At 42.6% G+C, this 18292-nt stretch overlaps 1 protein-coding gene across 22 annotated transcripts in view; it reads left to right on the forward strand.

The window, feature by feature from the left end:
* Positions 1-18292, forward strand: part of BAZ2B (bromodomain adjacent to zinc finger domain 2B) — a 459321-nt gene that overhangs the window by 388132 nt on the left and 52897 nt on the right. For 19 of the 22 annotated variants that reach the window (XM_077447627.1, XM_077447614.1, XM_077447613.1 and 16 more), the window contains 5 exons: positions 3240-3450; positions 6331-6423; positions 6507-6568; positions 8809-8874; positions 13392-13457. In XM_077447627.1, coding sequence (XP_077303753.1) covers positions 3240-3450; positions 6331-6423; positions 6507-6568; positions 8809-8874; positions 13392-13457 — 498 coding nt within the window. The remainder of the gene's footprint in view (positions 1-3239; positions 3451-6330; positions 6424-6506; positions 6569-8808; positions 8875-13391; positions 13458-18292) is intronic. The other 3 variants (XM_077447623.1, XM_077447624.1, XM_077447625.1) reach the window with 1 other exon arrangement.

Genomic DNA, 18292 nt, shown 5'->3' on the forward strand with positions numbered 1-18292 from the left:
CATTACAGCAACAGTTACTTTTCCCTTTTGGGATAAAAGTTTTACGTTAATGAATAAAAGCTGACCATTGTAAGCATCTCTGCAGTAGTAAATAGTTTGCTTCAACTCTTTAAATGGCACTTTTGCTAAACAGGTTGGTCAGAAAGTTGAAAAATATACCAAATTTACTGACCAGATCACCAGGTAATTAGTTAAAAAAAGACTTAAAAAGAAACCAAACGCAGCCTCCACTTCTAAGAATTGGTTAGCCTCAATTTATTCAATTTTTTCTTTATGTTTTTTTTTTTTTTTTACTGCTTTAAGTGATCACATTAAATTACTGTAGCTCAACAATCAAAGCAACAAAGAAGAACTTTTCTGTACATCATGTGAAATGTAAACCCAAACGAGCATGAAAAAAGTATCAAGTTTAGTTAGGTGGTGTAAAAAACAAAGAGTAATTGTCATGTGAATTGTCACATCTCCAAAATCTAAAATAAAAATGTTCTTATTATGGAGGGCGGTAAATACAACGATAATAAAGTGAGTAATATTTGTCTGGGGATCATTGCTTTTTCTGCAATGGTATTTGAACACATTTATTTGCAGTATGATGCTAGTGATATTAGATACATTACCTCTTGTATGAACATGGAAATGAAGTGTACAATATAAAACTATGTCAGCGCTCTTTGTTAATGGTAACTGCGTGCCTCTTCAAGAATCACTTTGCATTTTTATGTTCCGTTATAACAGTGAAGAAAGGCAAGTTGTTCCAATTAACTACACAGGCAAATCTTCTTTAGGAAACCCAAGTCAGCTCCCCTGTGCTTTACCATTTATCAAATTAATTCATAAAATGTAAATTAGGTGGAAATATTTGGGTGAAAGGCTAAAGAGAAAAATAATTGTGACACCCATTTTTTCTAAAGCCATAGACATGACATGATAGCTGCATGATATGACTGTATGTGAGGTCTCATGCACATGGCCGCAAAAAATGCAGTGTTTTTTTCTTTTGTTTTTTAGTCTCCATCTACAGTCCTGTGCATGGACCTTATTTAACACTGTAACACATGTGAACGTTTGTGCTAATGTTTACATGCATACAGCATACACAACAAAAGTACTCTAATGCCACGTACAGACGACCGGACTTTTCGACGAACTAGGTGCGACGGTCTTCCCGATGGATTTTCAGCGGAGTTCCGATGGACTTTACGAATGAAAGGACTTGGACACACATAAGCACACCAAAGTCCAACGGATTTGAACTTGATGACGTACGACTGGACTAGAATAGGGAAGTTTACAGCCAATAGCCAATAGCTGCCCTAGCGTCGATTTTCGTCCAACGGACTAGCATACAGACGAACTGATTTTTCGACCGGACTTGAGTCCATCGGAAAAATTTGAAACATGTTTTAAAATCTAAAGTCCATCTGATTTTTAGACTGCAAAGGTCTGATGAAGCCCACACACGATCGAATTGTCCGGTGGATTTGTTCCGTCGGACCTAGTCCGTTGAAAAATCCGGTCGTGTGTACGTGGCATAAGGCTGAATCAAATGACAAGCTTATGCCTATGGCAGCAACAGATGCCCAACTGCCCTCGTAAAATGGGGGAGTAGACCAGAAAAGTATTAAAACATGTTCAAACTCTTCTGTCATCTTACATACACTAGCTCCAGCAGAATGTCTGTTCACTCAATAGACTCCATTCTCCATTTACATAATCATCCGATCCCTTCATACATATTGTGTGACATCTAACTGCTAGGCATCCGTCCAAGTCAGAAAGTGCCTACACGTTCCACCTCATTCATATATCTAGAATGTGCTTACGTGTTCCACCTCATTCATATATCCAGCATGTGCCAACACATTCTATCTCATTCATACTGTATATCTATATACAGTATATATATATATATATATATATATATATATATATATATATATATATATATATATATATATATATAGTCTCAAAATACTGTATATCTAAAGCCAAGATTTTTTTTTTATGGGAGAATGTGGAGGATAGTTTAAACAACTATCAGGTCTTTATTGCTGTAGGGTGATCCATCCTATCTGTTTCTCCCAATGACCAATGTTACTGGGACTAAAAGTGGGAGAGAAAACCCAACATTTTGAGCTATCGCTAATAGAGGGGGAATATTATAGGGACACTTTTTTCTTCCTTTGGAGAGATCTCTTTAAAGAGACTCAGACAGTAAGAACAACCTAGCAGGGCAACACAGACACTTTCCTCTATTTTTTATATAGTTGGCTCCGTGAGAGCATACTGTAGCTATTGCAGTCTGTCTTATTTTGCTGCTTTTTAATTAAACATTTACATTTGTGTGATATGTTTTAAGGCATAGATGCTCACATTTTATATTTCAGTTTTGCATTTTTACAAGCAGGTGAACCTGTCAAGCTTTCTTATCCTTTGGAGATTCCAATGGCAAGGTATCACCACAAAAAATCCCCACATATACCTAACGTGTGCAGCTGTTTTAAAGTTAAAGGAGTCTTGGAAGTTCTTATAGTGCCACATCAGTAATGTACAATAAGCTACAACAGCAGTGGGGACAGTCCACAAAAAGCAAGCCATACCACCACAAGTCCATGTTCATTAAACCTTAGTCATAGGCTAAGGCCATATTTTTGGTGACATTGCATTGGAGGAGAAACAGAGTCTCCTCCTGAGGTTGTAAGGGGTTCTTTGGGTAGTGAGCGGTGGCAAATTAATCTCCTACCTACACCGACCACCAATACAGGGGGGCAATTTTTTACTAACGACCAAAATCAAGGGAGTTTGTTCCATGATGAGCACTAATGTCAGACGACAGCATAACTTTCACTGCCCGTGTTTTTTCCAGGGCCTGAAAATTATTTTAAGGGTTCCTTGTAGGTAAAAAGTTTGACAAAGGCTGCTCTAAGCAGTACTGTTGTGGTCCTTCAGCAGAGGAAACATAAAATCTTTATTATGGCCCTGTAGGATGAGGCAGAAACTCAGCCTACTTGCAATGAAATAGTAACATTAAAGCCTCATATTTTGTCAAACACATTTTGACAAGTTATTTTACCTGTATTTGTTAACATTTTTTACCATGCTTTAGCTTTTCACATTTTTGCAGCTTTTATACAATATAGAAAAAAGAGTAACATTTTCCAGTAAAATATAGCAAAGCTAAGTTAGTTTGGGCTTTTTTTTTGTCATTACGTTCATTTTCTTACCCTTTCTATTTAAAGGGAATGCAGTGGTGTCTCCTGAAAGAGGAGGAGATTGTCCCACGTATCCGAGCAATGGAAGGACGGAGAGGACGCCCTCCAAATCCAGAGAGGCAGCTGGCTAGAGAAGAATCTAGGATGCGGCGAAGAAAAGGACGTCCACCTAATGTGGGTGGCACTGATTTTGTTGTCAATGAGGAGGCAAAACTGCTACGGAAGCTCCAAGCGCAAGGTACGTGTCCACCAAATATGCAATATATGTCCCCCAAAATCATGTTTCACCAAAATCAATTTACTAACATGGGAGGAATATTTTAGCTCTACTTTTTAATTTATCTCATTAAAGCAGAACATTACTGTATCTGAGCACCACAAACCCAAAATTTTATTAATTTTTAATTTTCAAAGCAAATTCACCCATCCAGCCACGTCTCCATGCTTTATATTGTTAAAAAAATGACCCCACCCCACCCAGTATTTCTAGCCATGGTCATCTTCCTGAAATCCATATGCCCTTAGCTTAGGCATGCAGGCAGGGGGTTTGCTTAGCTGAGGAAGCTCCTGCTCACCTCCTCCAGATGAAAGAACAAAAAGCACGTGATGACTCGGATGTGTGACATCAATTTGACCTAGGCCATGAAATTATGTTTAACCTCCCTGGCAGTATGATTCAGTCTGGAATAAGGTGCTGAAAGCGGTACAATTATTTTGCATGGAAATCTGGCTTTTATTTTGTAGTCCTGTAATTCTTAGGAATAATGCTCTTAAATCTGTTCAAACCAGAGTCTAGCAGACATCCCGGGTATGATAAAGTTTATAATATAATAAAGAATAATAAAAATTATTCAATAATGTAATCAAATCCAAAAAAAACTGAAAAAGGGACATGTTTTGGTTGCTATGGACAATCTCCAAATTCCAGGCAGTAAAAAACAGTATTTATAAAATAAAAGTGCATGCAGGGCATTGCACAGACCACTAGGGACAAAGGGGGTGTGTATTTTTTAATACAGCACTGTAATCTGTAAGATTACAGTGCTGTGTGTGTTTTGTGTGTTTTTATTTTTTTGAATTTGCCGCCGTTCTCCGCTCCCGTGCGTCGTAACGTCGCAGGGAACGGAGCTTGGCGGCATTCGGCACTGTGTGAATCGAGCGGAGGACAGCTCGATCACACAGCGCGGCGGACATCGCTGGATCCAGGGGACAAGGTGAGTAACTCTCCCTGTGTCCTCCCCTGCATCGAGCGATGCGATCCCGAGTCTGGCTCGGGGTTACCGCTCTTGTAATTAAAATCCCAACCCGAGCCAGACTCGGGATTACCGCTAGGAAGGTTAAAAAAAAAGTTTAAATCAACTAAATATAAAATACCTTCCTATTTATTTACTAATGTTAGCAGCATAAGTATTAAAAGTAATTAAAGTTGATTGAGAGAGTAATGTTCTTAAAAATCTTCATTTAACATATAGCAATACTGCTTTGATATGGAAGTGAAATCTTGTTAAAAAAAAGTGGGCCATTTTCTTTATTTCTTACTCTTTCTATGTATGGTAGACAACTGTACTAATGTGTTAATCCCACTATGTTTTGTACCACCCCCCGCCCCCCCCCCCCCCACCTTTTCAGAAAATAATACAAATTATTGGAAAATAAAAGAAGTGGGCAATCAACTGTTGAAAGTACCTTTGACTCCTCTTTAAAACAATTGGAAGAGAAGAGCAGAGTGTTGTCACCAGGGCCGGAACAAGGGATGGGAGGGAGAGGCAGCTGCCCTGGGCAAAATGGTTTACTGGGAGCACCTGCCTTCTGTTGCAAGGGTGACAGGAGTAGTGACAGCGGCAGCGATTTTAACAAGTGAGTGACTGCTGGGTGTAGCATCCCCTAAGTTTTACACATCATGAGTGGGGGAGGGGGCGCAGTTTGGCATCTTTGCCCTGGGTGCTGGATGACCTTGTCCCGCTGTTCTGTCAAAAGAGCCAACTCGTCAAAATCTCCAATTATGTCACTTCTGGACTCCCCAGCAGCAGTAATTGCAGATTTTGATGACTTGGCTGTTTTGACAGAACACCAGCAGTGTTTATATTACGTTACACCACAAGTTGGCTGTTTTGTCAGAACACTGGCTAAGGAGTAAAAAAAAGTTCTCGCCCCCTTTAAGGTGGCCATGTTGTTGGTTACTAGTGGGTGGATTAACAATGTCCACTCATTATATCATGTACCGTAATGGATACACTGCCGGTGTTCTGTGAAAACAGCCAAATCAACTAAATCTGCAATTACTGCTGCTGGAGAGTCACCGGAAGTGACGTGGTTGGAGATTTGGAAGAGTTGGCTGTTTTGGCAGAACACCGACACTGGTTGTCACCCTATAACAGGATGAACCTTTATTGCAGGTATTATTTTAATGAAAGCTAAACAAAGTCTGCTGTCTAATGCCGTGTACACACAACCGGTTTTCCCATCGGAATAAACTCTGAAGGTTTTTCCGACGGAGTTCTGACGGAATTCCGCTGAAACTGTCTTGCGTACACAAGATCACACCAAAGTCTGATCATCAAGAATGCGGTGACGTACAACGACGGGACTAGAAAAAGGAAGTTCAATAGCCAGTAGCCAATAGCTTCCGTCTCGTACTTGCTTCAGAGCATGCGTCGTTTTTGGTCCAATTGGAACAGCATACAGATGAACGGTTTTACCGATAGGCATTGGTTTCATCGTAAATATTTAGAACATGTACTATTTCTAGGTCAATCAGAATTAAAAAACAAAAATTCCGATGAGGCATACACACGAACGGAATATACGATGAAAAGCTTCTGTCTGACTTTTTCTGTTGGACATTCTGCTCGTGTGTGTGTATGGTCTTTGGATAATTGTTTCTGGCATTTAATATAGTTCCCTTTTTATTCTTTAGCATATCATTTATTAACTGAAGGTTTTGGGAAGGGGAGGATGTTGGCCAGAGTTTAACAAGGTGTGATTTGGTTTACACTTTAAATTGATACTGTATATTACAATTTTACACGTTGCAAATTGCGCAGAGTTACAAATTGTAGGTAAAAAGTTTGCATGTAAAATTTTAAATGGTCTTTTTTTTGTTGTGCTGTGGTTACAGAAATTGCTAGACAAGCTGCACAAATAAAACTCCTTCGTAAGTTGCAAAAGCAAGAACAGGCTAGAGCTGCAAAAGAAGCAAAAAAACAGCAAGGTATAAACATGGTACTTGTCTTGTTTTACAGCCCACCCCAGAGCATACTGTCTTCCTTATAATGTATTATTGTTCCTTTACAGCTATCATGGCTGCCGAAGAAAAACGCAAGCAGAAAGAGCAGATAAAGATGATGAAGCAACAGGTAATGTGTGATGTAGGGGTTTATCACCATGTATATTGCAGCATTACTTTTCAACAAAAATTAAACATTAAAAGGCAAAGAAAAAATATACTTAAAGCGAAGTTCCACCCAAAAGTGATACTTTTGCTCATTTGACTCCTCCCACCTACAGTGCCACATTTGCCACTTTTCCATGGGGAGCGGATACCTGTCTTTGACAGGTATCCTGTCCCCACTTCCGAGAGTCCAGCCATGGCGAATTACATCAGCAGTTCGGCTCCCTCCTCCTTTCCCTGCCGTCGGGCTAGTAGGAGAGAGGAGCCGAGCCTCGCACATGCGCAGTTGGGTTCCCGGTGTGAAGCCGGGTTCCCTTTCCCTGCAATGGTGGTGGCAGCACCCGACAGCTGATGGAAACATCAGCTGTGGTGCCGACATCACTGGACTCCAGGACAGGTAAGTGTCCTATTATTAAAAGTCAGCAGCTGCAGTATGTTTAGCTGCTGGCTTTTAATTTTTGCAGGGATGGTCAGACCTTCTTTTCAAGTTATATTATGTTTTCTGCCTGTGGCACCCAGGCGACGGTGACATCGTGAGGCTTTTAGTGAGATCCTGGGATATCTGAGGATCAAAAATATCTTGAGAATGTGTCATCACCCCTGCCTAGGCATTGCATGCAAAAACTGTAGAATATATATATTTATTTTTTCTCCATTTACTGAGCCTTTAAATTTGCTGCATTTATTCTTATGCTGCGTACACACGAGTGGACTGTATGGCATACTTAGTCCGTTGAAACACATTTCAGCGGACAATCCGCTCATGTGTGAGCTTCAGCGGACTTTTTCAGCGTGCAGTCCGGCGTACTAAGAATTTCGTTTTTCGAAATTCTGTCCGTCGTACTCGCATTTCGGCGGACAATCCGGCCGTGTGTATGCCAGTCCGCCGTACTTTTGAAATGAGCGGACTTTTCCCGCCCGGAGGAAAGTCCGCTCATTTCGAGCGCGTCTCCAGGTAGGCGGGGCCCGCGAAGGAGACGTCGCTGGCCCCGCCGCCTGGTATGGACTTAAAGGGGAACCCCCAACGCCGAAAAAAATTGTCAAAACCGACATAAAGCCATGTGACACCGCCCCTTGTCCCTATATAAGTGGCCGCGCAGTGCGTCCCTGGCATTGTGGCCGGAGAGAGCGTCGAGTCAACATCTCCTGGAGAAGAAGGAGAAGAAGAAGAAGAAGAAGAACGGAAGGCGGCGGCGGCGACAGAAGACTGGGCCACCGCCTTTAAAAGAGCTATAAGAAGACGCAGTGGCCCGGCAGAAGAACCGAAGAGGGGGACAAGACCCCCGAAGTCGGGAGAAGAGGCCTGCGGCGAGGAAGAAAGCCGGACTCCTCCGCTAGCAAAAGAGCTACAAGAAGATAGTGGAGGAGTCCGGCGAGAAGACCCCCCGAAGACGGAAGACCCCCGGAGCTGTGCAATAAAGTATTTTATCTCGTGTGTTGTGTTTTTTTTTGTACTTTTTTTTTACAGGTGAATGGGTAGGGGTACATTGTACCCCATACTCATTCACATAGGGTGGGGGGCCGGTATCCGGGGGCCCCCTTATTAAAGGGGGCTCCCGGATTCCGATAAGCCCCCCGCCCGCAGACCCCGACAACCAACGGCCAGGGTTGTCGGGAAGAGGCCCTTGTCCTCATCAACATGGGGACAAGGTGCTTTGGGGTGGGGGGGCCACGCGGCCCCCCCTTCCCCAAGGCACCCCCCCATGTTGAGGGCACCCCCCCATGTTGAGGGCACGCGGCCTGGTACGGCTCAGGAGGGGGGCGCTCGCCCCCCTTTCCTGGCCGGCCGGGTAGCGTGCTCGGACAAGGGTCTGCTGTGGACTTGGGGGGGATCCCCACGCCGATTTTTTTCGGCGTTGGGGTTCCCCTTTAAGTCCATACCAGGCGGCGGGGCCAGCGACGTCTCCTTCGTGGGCCCCGCCTACCTGGAGACGCGCTCGAAATGAACGGACTTTCCTCCGCGTGTGTGGACGAGTCCGTTCATTTCAAAAGTAGGGCGGATAGTACGGCGGACTTAGTACGCCGTATTAGTCCGCTCAAAAAGGGCCGTGTGTGGGCAAGTAGCCCGTTCGGAAAGTCGGATGGACAGTCTGGCGGAAAGTACGCCAGACTAAGTACGTCATACAGTTTGACCGTGTGTACGCGGCATTAGAACTATTTCTACTTTTTTTCTGTTATTGATGCATAGTTAATTTTTAATTGTAGGAAAAAATAAAAAGAATCGAGCAGATCCGAATGGAAAAAGAACTCCGTGCCCAGCAGATTTTGGAGGTACCAAGAGATCATTTTATTTCAGCCCTGTGCATTCTATGTATTGTTAGAGCTGCGTACAGCACTTCATGAGCATGTGTTGTGAAACCGGTGTGTTAAGTTTGCAGAACTAAAATAGTGAAATCTGTTGCATGTATGTTTGAAGGTTTGTCCAATGTTGCTCATATTGCATTGCACAACAGTTAGTTTATCTTACACAGGAAATATGTCAATTGAGTCTCCAGGCAATATTTCTTTTGGATGGAGTGAAATGTCTCCAACAGGGATACAGGCAACAACAAGTTTTTCACACAATGGGGAAGAGTTATTAGAACCTTTATCAAGGTCTTACTGCTATGCGAGTCCCTGTTGGAGATCATTTTTCCTCATTTCCTGTCTTAAGCCGCGTACACACGAGCGGACTTTTCAACGTCCAAAGTCCGACGGACTGAGTCCGTCAGACTATTCGATCGTGTGTGGGCTGCAACGGACTTTTGACTCGCCAAAGTCCGAAGGACTTTAGAATATGGAACATGCTTCAAATTTTCCCGACGGAACTCCGCCGGACCCGGGTCCCTTCGAAAACTCCGCTCGTGTGTGTGCTATTCCGACGGACTAAAACCGACGCTAGGGCAGCTATTGGCTACTGGCTATGAACTTCCGTATTCGAATCCAGTCGTACGTCATCACGTTCGAATCCGTCGGAGTTTAGTGTGATTGTGTGTGGCCAAGTCCGCTCCGCCGAAAAGTCCGTCAGAACTCCGTCGGAACTCCGGCAGAACTCCGACGGAACTCCTTCGGAAGTCTGTCGGACATAAGTCCTCTCGTGTGTACGGGGCTTTAGTGACTACTGGTACTGGGATCGGATGTAAGTAACCGGAGGTAATGTTACAAGAAAAAAATCCTAATAGAAAGCTGACAGAAGGCGGTATATACCCAAAACTACTGTAATAAACAGCTTAACTATGCATAGTGAATTCAAGAGGAAATACTCCACAATGTTAACATAGATTCTTGTTTTAGACTGTACATAATTGTGAAAATGGGTTCCGCAATGACCATATCCTGATTTGTTTGCTTTGCTTTTTTGAAGGCTGGTGTTCTCCATAATGTAAAGCAGTAAAGTCAGTACATAAGGCAAGGTTGGTTAGATAGCTTATTAGTATTTCTGAGCCATAGGACACAAGGCTAACTCATTCTCCTCCCTTTTGATGCCCCCACAAGGCCCATCTATGCTAAAAATCTATTTCTAAAGTGTTTTATGGGTGCTTAGAGTACACATAAAAAGAGTAAACTTGAAAACGATAAATGCTGCAACTTCACCCCACTCCTAACTTATTAATGTGTACTTAAGAAACACTTTTGTTAGAAAGACCATGCCTATTAAAAACTGATATTTCAGTTGTGGGTGCACATAACAGCTTGACATAGCTTAAAGTAAAAGTCTGGCTATAAACCTAATTAGCCTTAAAACGATCCCTTCCTTGTGTAAGACAGATGTACGGTATATAACCATTTTCAGGCTGCAGCTACAGGGGAGAGGAGGGAGCGTCGACAATGGATGGGCCATTGAAGCCTATGGGTGACGTCACTGCTCCAGGCTTAACTAGCCATTGTTGGAGCACTCGTTCCTTTCCCTGCAGCCACCGCTGACAGGGAAGATCATGTGACCGGACCAGAGTGGCCCATAAATAAGTAAGTATATACATCTTTCTTACACAGATAAGTTAGTATAGTTGTTAGGATTGGGGGGTGTACAGTTTTAAAGTGATATTAAAGTCTTGTTTTTTTTTTTTGTTTGTTTTTTTATAAATAATAAACATGTCATACTGTGCAGTGATTTTGCACAGAGCAGCCCAGATCCTCCTGTTCTCGGGTGCCTTGCCGACGCTCCTGGCCCCTCCCTCCTGTGAGTGCCCCTACAGCAAGCAGCTTGCTATGGGGGCACCTGAGCCGAGCTGCTGCTTTGTGTGTCCATTCAGACACAGAGTCACGGCTCTGCCCCACCTCGTCCCTCTCCTCATTGGCTCACTAACTTTGATTGACAGCATCGGCAGCCAATGGTGCCCCGCTGCTGTCTCAGTCAGCTGAAACTCTCGTGCAACCCTGGATAGAGATGGGGCTCAGGTAAGTATTGGGGGGGCTGAGAGGGGAGCTGCACACAGAAGGTTTTTATCGTAATGCATAGAATGCATTAAAGAGGAACTGCAGTCTGCTTACATGATATGTAATAAAAACATCTTTGCCATTCTGAAGCTTCCCTCCAACCATTTTGCATATTATTTTATATATACTGAGATTATGTGCTTGCCAAATATGCTGCAGAAATCTCCCTCCACTAAGTCTGGCTGCATCCATTTTAACTGTGGGCAGCTGCAGCTGAAGCTGCTGCCTATTCACTTCTTGGCTTTTCACAGAGGCACACCTCCAGCTCTGCAGCCCTGCAGCTCTCATTGGCTCTCTTATGGTTCACCCCCCCTCCCTTCCTGGAAAACTCTCAGGAGAGTGAGGGAGAGAGCTGTGCATGATGTCATAAGCCAATGCTTTTTACCAGAGAAGATACAGGAAGTGGGCTCTATAGAGTATTTACTGGAAGAATTTTTTTTTATACTATCCCAAAGTTAAAATAACAAGGGCAGAATATTTAATAGATGGAAAGTTGAAAGAATGACTGAGATAAAAAAACCTTCTGACTTTAGAACCACTTTAAGTCTAGTTAGGTATATAGTCAGAATTTCACTTTAAAGGGAATATATACTCTTCTCATGCACGGCAAAGCAATGGGTTCACCTTAATACCGAGCTAGCCAAAATGCTGTAGGTCCAGTAAGACCTGTGTTAGGGGAGCCCATTCAAACACACGTGGTTATGCACAAAATATGTTAATGCAATGCAATGCATTGTAGCATAGCTCAACAGACTGGATCTTAGTTAAAGGCAGACCGAGGTGGAAGAATTTACCATCTGATATCTCTTGAGGACTCAATTGCTGAGATCTACCAGCCATGCTTCCTGTCTTGTTGCCACCGAGGTTTAAGGGTTTTCTATGACCTGCACACCGCTATCCCTGGTTACTACACCATCCCCACAATCCCATCACTTTAAATGAGAGCCCTGAGGAAGGGGATTTGTTCTCCCAAAATGCATTGGCTAATTAGTTTTTTGCCGTAAAGCAGTTTTATTATCAAAAATGTTGGACTCTTGAATATTTACTTTGAAACTCTTATTAAATTGTTCATATGTGGATTCTAAACCCTGGTTGACCCCTATTCCTAAACAGCACCCCTGATTTGTAGAAGGCTGTCTAACTACAGCCATTGTGCCGAGCAACAATTTATTGTATATACGAAAAACCTGCTTCTAGTGCCTCGTCTTCACCTTTCCTACAGTTTCTGCTCCTGACCCCCTTTACATGTCCCCACTTCTTATTTTGCATTCTCCATCAGATAAATTCAATTAAAAATCCAAGAGGTACTATGGGACCCCTTCCTACTGCCTTGAGGTATGCAAGCCTTGTAACTCAAGCACAGAAACCCAGAGTCCATAAAAGATCTTAGAAATAATTCAATGGTTTTACAGCATCCACAAACGAAAATATGAGTTTTGGGTAGAGTGCCTTTTTAACGGTATACAGTCAGTGGCTTTTGTCACTTTCTAGTCCAAACTACGTTGTATAATGGAAAGCAGCATTGGAACTTTGATCTCTCACACAGCAGTAGGCCTGCATGCAGCAGAATATCATTCCAAATAGCTATGTCTACAGTAAAATTGACATGGTGGGTCTACCTAGTTCTGTTATTGGTGACTGGTTCTCTTTAGAGGAAACCTGTACTGACATCAATATGTGGTCTGTCATTTCAATCAGTTGATCGTTAGACCAGAAACAGGAGTGTACCTTAATCAGTACGGAATCAAGACTCCCAATCTGCCTGCTTGCCCCAGAGGTAGAAAATATTGACGCCACTGGATTGGCATGACAGTCAGGCGGTTAGCGTTTTCAAAAGCAGGTCAACAATGGCATCCTACATAGTTCTCTTAGTACAGGTTTCCTTTAAGCATACGTATGTTTTTTTCAACAAATGATTTTAAATATAAGTGCATAGTTAGCAAGTCTAGCAAGCGATAGGCCAAAGTTGCAGAGTTTATTTAGGTTGATTGATAAGTGTTGATTTAGGACTCCGATGAGACTGAGTGGTGCTTTGAAAAAGATATTGTTTCTCTAAGCTAACAATGCTTAAAATTTGATTGAGAATGATGTGCCAGCAGAGGTGTGTTAGTATAAAGGCTGTTTGACCTTTCATTGCTCGCCCATTATTTAAATGCCAGCCAGACCACACATTAGCATGCAGGAGAAGATGGGTTGAATTGTGAGCTGTGTCCTGTATTGTTCTGTTATCCCCCCTCCTCCCCCAATCCCCCCCCCCCCCCCCCCCACACCTTTCCCACTATGGGCAAGTGGCTCTTCTCCAGCATCTGATAACGCTGCTCACTCTGGACTTGTGTTGTTGCATGACCTTGAGACCTGTTTTGCATGCACAGGCTAAAAAGAAAAGGAAAGAAGATGCAGCAAATGCCAAAATATTGGAAGCCGAGAAACGTATAAAGGTTAGTTTAGAGAAAGCACATCCTTCCTGACTCTTCTTTCTATATTTGCCTTAATTGAGTAAGGTCTTGGGATTTCCATAATACACTTACAGTATCTCACAAAAGTGAGTACACCCCTCAGATTTTTGTAAATATTTTATTCTATCTTTTCATGTGATAACACTGAAGAAATGACACTTTGCTACAATGTAAAGTAGTGAGTGTACAGCTTGTATAACCGTGTAAATTTGCTGTCCCCTCAAAATAACTCAACACACAGCCATCAATGTCTAAACCGCTGGCAACAAAAGTGAGTACACCCCTAAGTGAAAATTTCCAAATTGGGCCCAATTAGCCATTTTCCTTCCCCAATGTCATGTGAATTGTTAGTTTTAAGGTCTCAGGTATGAATGGGGAGCAGGTGTGGTCAATTTGGTGTTATCACTCTCACTCTCTCATACTGGTTGCTGGAAGTTCAACATGGCACCTCATGGCAAAGAACTCTCCGAGGATCCGAAAAAAAGAATAGTTGCTCTACATAAACATGGCATAGGTTATAAGAAGATTGCCAAGACCCTGAAACTGAGCTGAAGCATGGTGGCCAAGACCATAAAGCGGTTTAACAGGACAGGTTCCATTCAGAACAGGCCTCACCATGGTCAACCGAAGAAGTTGAGCGCACATGCTGAGCGTCATATCCAGAGGTTGTCTTTGGGAAATAGACAAGTGAGTGCTGCCAGCATTGCTGCAGAGGTTGAAGGGGTGGGGGGGTCAGCCTGTCAATGCTTAGACCATACACCGCACACTGCATCAGATTGGTCTGCATGGCTGTCATCCCAGAAGGAAGTCTCTTCTAAAGATGATGCACAAGAAAGCGGCAAACAGTTTTCTGAAGACAAGCAGACTAAGGACATGGATTACTGGAACTATGTCCTGTGGTCTGATGAGATCCAGATAAACGTATTAAGTTCAGATTACGGCAGCCAGGTGAGGAGTACAAAGACAAGTGTGTCTTGCCTACAGTCAAGCATGGTGGTGGGAGTGTCATGGACTGGGGCTGAATGAGTGGGCATAAATGCCAACATGCGCAAGGTCTCTAACATCCACCAGCTTTGTGATGTCATCATGGAGGAGTGGAAGAGGACTCCAGTGCCAACCTGTGAAGCTCTGGTGAACTCCATGCCCCAGAGGGTTAAGGCAGTGCTGGAAAATAATGGTGGCCACACAAAATATTGACACATTGGGCCCAATTTGGACATTTTCACTTAGGGGTGTACTCACTTTTGTTGCCAGCGGTTTAGGCATTAATGGCTGTTGTTGAGTTATTTTGAGGGGACAGCAAATTTACACTGTTATACAAGCTGTACACTCACTACTTTACATTGTAACAAAGTGTAATTTCTTCAGTGTTGTCACATGAAATGATATAATAAGATATAATAAAATATTTACAAAAATGTGAGGGGTGTGCTCACTTTTGTGAGATACTGTATACTGGGTGAATTACTGGGTGGGGATATTGCCCCTCCAAAAAAGTACTCCAGTCGCAAAACACAGACATTTTTTCAATCAGTCATAATAGCCCAATCGTTTTACATTTTTTACTCTGTACCTCCTTACAGATGCCTGATATTTTTGTGCTCCATAAATGCATCCTCTCACCCACTTCCAATGCCTGAAATGGGCGAATCTCAGAGCTTTGGCCTGTACATTTTACATAAACCCAACAAGAGGTAGCCAGAGTATAAGGGCCCATTCACACCATACATTTGTGTTAACAACAATCTATTTGAGCCATGATAAGTGTGTTAGTGCATCTGCTGACGGATGTGCATTGCAGTCCAGTGCAACAGGGCACAGTGTGCTATGAAGCGTGGTGGTGTGCTGCCAACAAAATAGCGCAATCAATACTTTCCAGTAGTGTCCTACACCACAATACACGTTATTGCATTGTGCTGCACTGCAACACATGGTGGTTGGCAGATGCATTGAGGTGCTATTCATTCTGAATGGCAACCCAGTGCATCTGCTGACAGACATGTGTTGCAGCCCAGAGCAACATGCTATCAAGCATAACTGTGTGCTGCCAAAAAATAGCAAATGCGCTATTTTTCAGCGCACCCCAACACATGTTTTTATGTTGCATGGTGGTTGTCAGGTGCATTGGGGTACCGTTCATTCTGAATCTGCCGATGAACATATGTTGCAGCCCAGTGTCACATGCTACAACACACTATTAAATGATGCAGTGTGCTGCCAAAAAATAGCACATCACTATTTTATAGTAGCGCACCACACCACAATGCTCATTATTGCATTGCACTACACTGAAACATATGTTGGTCTGCAGGTGCCACAGAATTAATGACACTGCACAACACACTTAAAGTGGAACTTTACCTATAACAACTTGATAAAAAAAAATTCTTTAGTAAGGAACATACATTCAACATTAATACTTATAGCACCAAAATTAGTGTGTGCTGTATATTGCCTACATAATTGTGTTCTTGCTGGAGGCTGCCATTTTGCTGAAGCCCAGAGCCCCTGAACAGCAGTAAAAAAAAATAAAGCAGGACTAAACTCATTGATGTAACGGTTTCAAAAAACAGTTACATTCCTGGAATGCCAAGATTGCTAACTGTCACATTTGCTTGTGTCCTCAACGGAACTGTTGAACCATGAAATGGTTGGTGTCATAACTGATCACATGTGCAGCACCATGGCATGTGCAGATCAAGCAGAAGAAGCCTCCTTGGCTGTAAAGGGTGGGGGGGGGGGGGTTAATTCCGCTTTAGGGCTGTCAGCAGATCGTCCTCTACAAATTCAGCAGTGCCTAAAAATGAAGAGCAACTGAGCATGTGCAGAGCAGGGTGATACAGTGTGTTCCCGGATTTTAAACAGTATACTGTAGGTACTTATTTGTAATGTTTTAAATAGCTACACATGCAAAATGGGTCAGCCTGAAGTCATTTAGCAGGACTTAATTTTCTGACTAAAGTTCCACTTTAACATCCCGCAAATAGATTGCCATTACCACAGACAGATGAGATAATGGGCCCTAAACGAGTGGCTTACAGCTCTCCTGCCCCTCGGGTGGTTGCATCCAGTGCAGGCATTCTCACTTAAAAAGTAGAAGCTAGTGTCGGGTGATGGCTGGGTGCTACAAATATTTAGGTGCCACACTATGAAATTACAACTCCAGTTTTAAATAAAACTTAAGATTGAAAAGTGCAAAAACCTTATATTTGCATTAGGATCATTAGGTGTCATTGGGAGCCATGCAACTCAACTGATGTATCTCACTCACCTAACGTATCATCATAACTGCTCAGACACAACTCGTGTGCATTTGTGTATATACAGAAATACACGTGGAACATATGACTTTTGGCTAGAGTTCCGAATAGGGCTAAACAGACTCCTCCGCTGCTACAGTAGTTCATGTCATATCAAGCAGTCCTGCCAGCCTTAGACTGCTTTATATAATTCTATTAAAGTCAAATAATTACATTTTACAGGCATTGGTGGAGAGCGTGTATATATACATTTGTGCCCATAAGTTTACATACCCTGGCAGAATTTATGATTTCTTGGCCATTTCTCAGAGAATATGAATGATAACACAAAAACTTTTCTTTCACTCATGGTTAGTGTTTGGCTGAAGCCATTTATTATCAATCAAATGTGTTTACTCTTTTTAAATCATAATGACAACAGAAACTACACAAATGACCCTGATTAAAAGTTTACATAACCCAGTTCTTAATACCGTGTATTGCCCCCTTTAACGCCAATGACAGCTTGAAGTACTTTGTGGTATTTGTGGATGAGGTTCTTTATCTTCTCAGATGGTAAAGCTGCCCATTCATCTTGGCTAAAAGCATCCAGTTCCTGTAAATTGTTGGGCTGTCTTGCATGAACTGCATGTTTGAGATCTCCCCAGAGTGGCTCAATGATATTGACGTCAGGAGACTGAGATGACCAATCCAGAACCTTCACTTTATTCTGCTGTAGCCAATGACAGGTCGACTTGGCCTTGTGTTTTGGGTCATTGTCATGTTGGAATGTTCAAGGACGTTCCATGTGCAGCTTCCTGGATGATGAATGCAAATGTTCCTCCAGTATTTTTTGATAACATACTGCATTCATCTTGCCATCAATTTTCACCAAATTTCCTGTGCCTTTGTAGCTCACACATCCCGAAAACATCAACGATCCACCTCCATGTTTCACAATAGGAATGGTGCACCTTTCATCATAGGCCTTGTTGACTTCTCTCCAAATGTAATGTTTATGGTTGTGGCCAAAAAGCTAAATTGTGGTCTCATCACTCCAAATTACTTTGTGCCAGAAGGTTTGAGGCTTGTCTCTGTGCTGTTTTTTATATTGTAAGTGGGAATCTTTGTGGCATTTGCATAGTAATGGCTTTTTTCTGGCGACTCGACCATGCAGACCATCTTTCTTCAAGTGCCTCCTTATTGTGCATTCTGAAGTTATTTGTGGGTTTTTCTTTGCATTCCGAACAATTTTCATGGCAGTTGTGGCTGAAATTTTAGTTGATCTACTTGACCACGGTTTGGTTTCAACAGAATCCCTCATTTTCCACTTCTTGATTAGAGTTTGAACACTGCTGATTGGCATTCTCAATTCCTTGGATATCTTTTTATATCCCTTTCCTGTTTTATACAGTTCAACTACCTTTTCCCGCAGATGCTTTGAAAATTCTTTTGCTTTCCCCATGACTCAGAATCCAAAAACGTCAGTGCAGCACTGGATGAACGATGCAAGGGTCTGTCAAGAGTCCAGAAACTCATTGACTTTTTATACACACACTAATTACAAGCAAACCGATC

Source organism: Lithobates pipiens, unplaced genomic scaffold (genome assembly GCF_037356315.1).
Source record: "Lithobates pipiens isolate NorthernLeopardFrog02 unplaced genomic scaffold, aLitPip1_a1.2 Scaffold_22, whole genome shotgun sequence".
Taxonomy (NCBI): Eukaryota; Metazoa; Chordata; class Amphibia; order Anura; family Ranidae; genus Lithobates; species Lithobates pipiens.